The sequence below is a fragment of the Haliotis rufescens genome, unplaced genomic scaffold, assembly GCF_023055435.1.
Source record: "Haliotis rufescens isolate VD_foot unplaced genomic scaffold, xgHalRufe1.0.p SCAF_60, whole genome shotgun sequence".
In the NCBI taxonomy this organism is placed as follows: domain Eukaryota; kingdom Metazoa; phylum Mollusca; class Gastropoda; order Lepetellida; family Haliotidae; genus Haliotis; species Haliotis rufescens.
Window position 1 is genome coordinate 1,156,044 of NW_025964335.1, and position 2,990 is coordinate 1,159,033.

Genomic DNA, 2,990 nt, shown 5'->3' on the forward strand with positions numbered 1-2,990 from the left:
GAAAAAGAGTTGGGTTTTTTTTATTTTATTTCTGGAAACTGTAAAATATGAAATCAATTTACTAATAATCAACTTAAGCGTCTACTGAAGCAAAGTAACCACGCACTGGTAGTAAATTGTCACATCAATAAAAGACATTACTTACTGAACCCATGGCTGCAGCTGTTTGTCAGCGGATAAACTGAAAAAACAGTTTAAACAGGCACATAGATAGTAGCTGTATTTCGATTGGAAGAATAATGTGTCACTCAACGTCTAGATATCCACGTCTGCTGGTTGGTTAAATAAAGGAAGCATATTGGTCAATGCTCAGACAAGGCTCAAGGATTGAAACACTCCTGACTCGTCGAACATGGGAAATCAAGTGAGTCTGAACAACGTTTCAATTAAAGAATTTCGTCTTTCTATCAAACCGTGCCGTTGGCTGTAAATTTCTTACCAGTGTTCTGTGATATAGTCACATGGTTGAAGGCTGTCTATGCATTCAGATTAACATTGTTGTCATTTGGTATCGGTAAACGTGTGCATGTTTCTTGGATGTAGTGCAGTGTCAACTGCAACTGTTTCGTTTCACCTTACTACAATCCACATCACTGCCCTATGTAAGGTGTTACTTGTATTTTCATAGATTGGATACATAACCAGTTGGCTACCATGGGGTGAGATGGGCAAGGTTAGTCTGACATTTGAAATGTAATATTATTTCACATTGATTTGTTTGAGGTTTTTTGTTTGACGCCGCACTCAGCAATATTCCAGCTATATGACGGCGGTCTGTAAATAATCGGGTCTGGACCAGAAAATTCCAATGGTTGATGTCATGAGCATCGACCCACACAATTGGTTGGTTGGTTTGTTGTTTAACGCCGCACTCAGCAATATTCCAGCTATATGTAAATAATCGATTCTGGACCAGACAATCCGGTGACTGACATCATGTGCATCGATCCACGCAATTTGGATCGATGACATGCATCAACCAAGTCAGTGAGTCTGACCTCCCGATCCCGCTAGTCGCCTTTTACGACAAGCATAGTCACCTTTTACGGCATGCATCGGAGTTTGAAGACCTATTCTACCCAGGAATCTTCACGGGTCGGAAATGTGCAGGTAGCAGAATTATTTAAATTGTATTGTGGCCTTACTTTGGTTGCGGGCGATCTACAACGCGTTTTTATATTGTGTTGTTGAATCATTGTTTATTCTTCTACGTCTTCTCCAGCTAGTTTTAACTAAAATCTGCGATACTCTAGTTATTGTACTGTCATTCGTTTTTTTACAATGTAAATATATTTGTTGTCAATGTTTAGCTGACCCGTGAAGATTCCGGGGTAGAATAGGTCTTAAGCAACCCATGCTCTGGTCCAGACTCGATTATTAACAGGCCGCCGTCATATAGCTGGAATACTGCTGAGTGCGGCGTTAAACAACAAACCAATCAATCAAATGGTTCACTCAATGGCGCAATATCTTTGAAAGTCATGTTTTTTTTCATGCAGATAAGCGACAGGAAGGGTTTTACTGAAGATTCTGCTGAAGTGTATGTAAGTACTCTTGACATGTTAAATGCTAAATAAATGTAAATGTGTCAAGATCCATCGGATTGGGATTGTTCGCTAACCAATATATTAGCAAATATCGCAGTGGGCGCTTATTAGAGCAGAGCGCTTATTACGTCGAATACGGTCTATTCTATTTTACCATCTGTAATTTTATTATAGACGTGCCAGAGCTCAATTACAATAAAGCACCCCTTGTGCCTCTCGGCCTTGCTGGGGGGCACGGGTGGCCCAGTCGTCTAAGGCGCCGCGATCTCTGTGCCAGAAACCTATGATTGTGGGTTCGAATCCCGGTTCGCCCCAATTATGTTTCTAGGTTTGTCATCACCATACCCGTTCTCGTGGGTTTCACCGAAGTGGTAAACGTCTTAGACCTGCATCACTTCGGGCTTTCCTCCCACATTAAGCTGACACGCCGTTAACTGGATATACTGTTAAAAGCGACGTTAAACCCAACTCACTCACTCATTCACTCGGCCTTGCTGGCACAACTTAACACGAATAATTGTACGATGTAATAAGCCCGCGTTGATGTGTAATTACATTCCAGGTCACAGTGGAAGATATCAACAAAAGGTCCCTTGGAAAACTGATAGTAGGGGTTGTTGGACATGAAGGATCGGAAAATAGCGAAGCTGAACAAGTATTAAGACGACAAATCCAAACGTGCATCACGAACATTGACAATTATTCACCCGACACCTGGACAAATGCCCGTGTGACGTTCCTCGGCATGGATGGATCTGCTTACGTCATTCAGTCGGGCAATGGGAAGAGGAGATTCATTGTTCGTCTTGATATAGACGATGAGATTAAATTCGTGGACTTTCAGAAATTAAGTAAATCTTAATTATCTCCCTACAAGTTGAAGGATGTATTGATTGAAGCTATTAGCATCTGCTGTAAATAAAATCCACACAGATCATTAGCATGTAATATTTGTTTTGTATTCCACTGATCGAACATTATTGAAGAGGCGAACCCCGGAATCTTCACGGGCCTGCTTCTAAGTATCAAGAGTATTGTACATGTACTGTAACAACTGTGTGATGAACTGCTAATTGGTTGACATCAGTATCAAATGGGTTTTGAAACCCTTATATCTTCTGGCACTTCTTTACTTCGTTTGTAGAAGAATAAGTTATAGGAAGTTGCTGACTCATTTATTACGAGAATCATCACTTATATTTATCATCATGGATAAACTTAAGTTTCAACTTAATAAACTCTCCATGCGCCCATCAATCTATGGAAAATGCCAAAGTAGAACCAGTCCTGAAACCAGGGAAATCCCAAAATTGATCCATATCGCTCACTTCTCACATCTATAAAATCATGGAGTGGCTGCACACCAAATAGGCAAACACATACTTTTCACATTAGGAACAAGCATTTAGAACAGCACAGGCCCAAAAACATTACACTTTGGCC

At 40.7% G+C, this 2,990-nt stretch overlaps 1 protein-coding gene across 1 annotated transcript; it reads left to right on the forward strand.

Annotated features, from left to right (window-relative positions):
- Positions 1 to 290: 290 nt before the first annotated feature.
- On the forward strand, positions 291 to 2,459 carry LOC124140818. Its single transcript, XM_046508591.2, has 4 exons — positions 291 to 364; positions 629 to 673; positions 1,500 to 1,544; positions 2,110 to 2,459. The coding sequence occupies exons 1-4, from the start codon at positions 353 to 355 to the stop codon at positions 2,407 to 2,409; spliced, it is 402 nt and encodes a 133-aa protein (XP_046364547.1). The 5' UTR covers positions 291 to 352; the 3' UTR covers positions 2,410 to 2,459.
- The last annotated feature ends 531 nt before the right edge of the window (positions 2,460 to 2,990 follow it).

Bases quoted from the DNA above. Each gene is read 5' to 3' on its own strand.
- LOC124140818 (XM_046508591.2), top strand. The intron at 674-1,499 runs GTTAGTCTGACA...TTTTTCATGCAG, and splicing joins CATGGGGTGAGATGGGCAAG to ATAAGCGACAGGAAGGGTTT. The intron at 1,545-2,109 runs GTAAGTACTCTT...ATTACATTCCAG, and splicing joins AAGATTCTGCTGAAGTGTAT to GTCACAGTGGAAGATATCAA.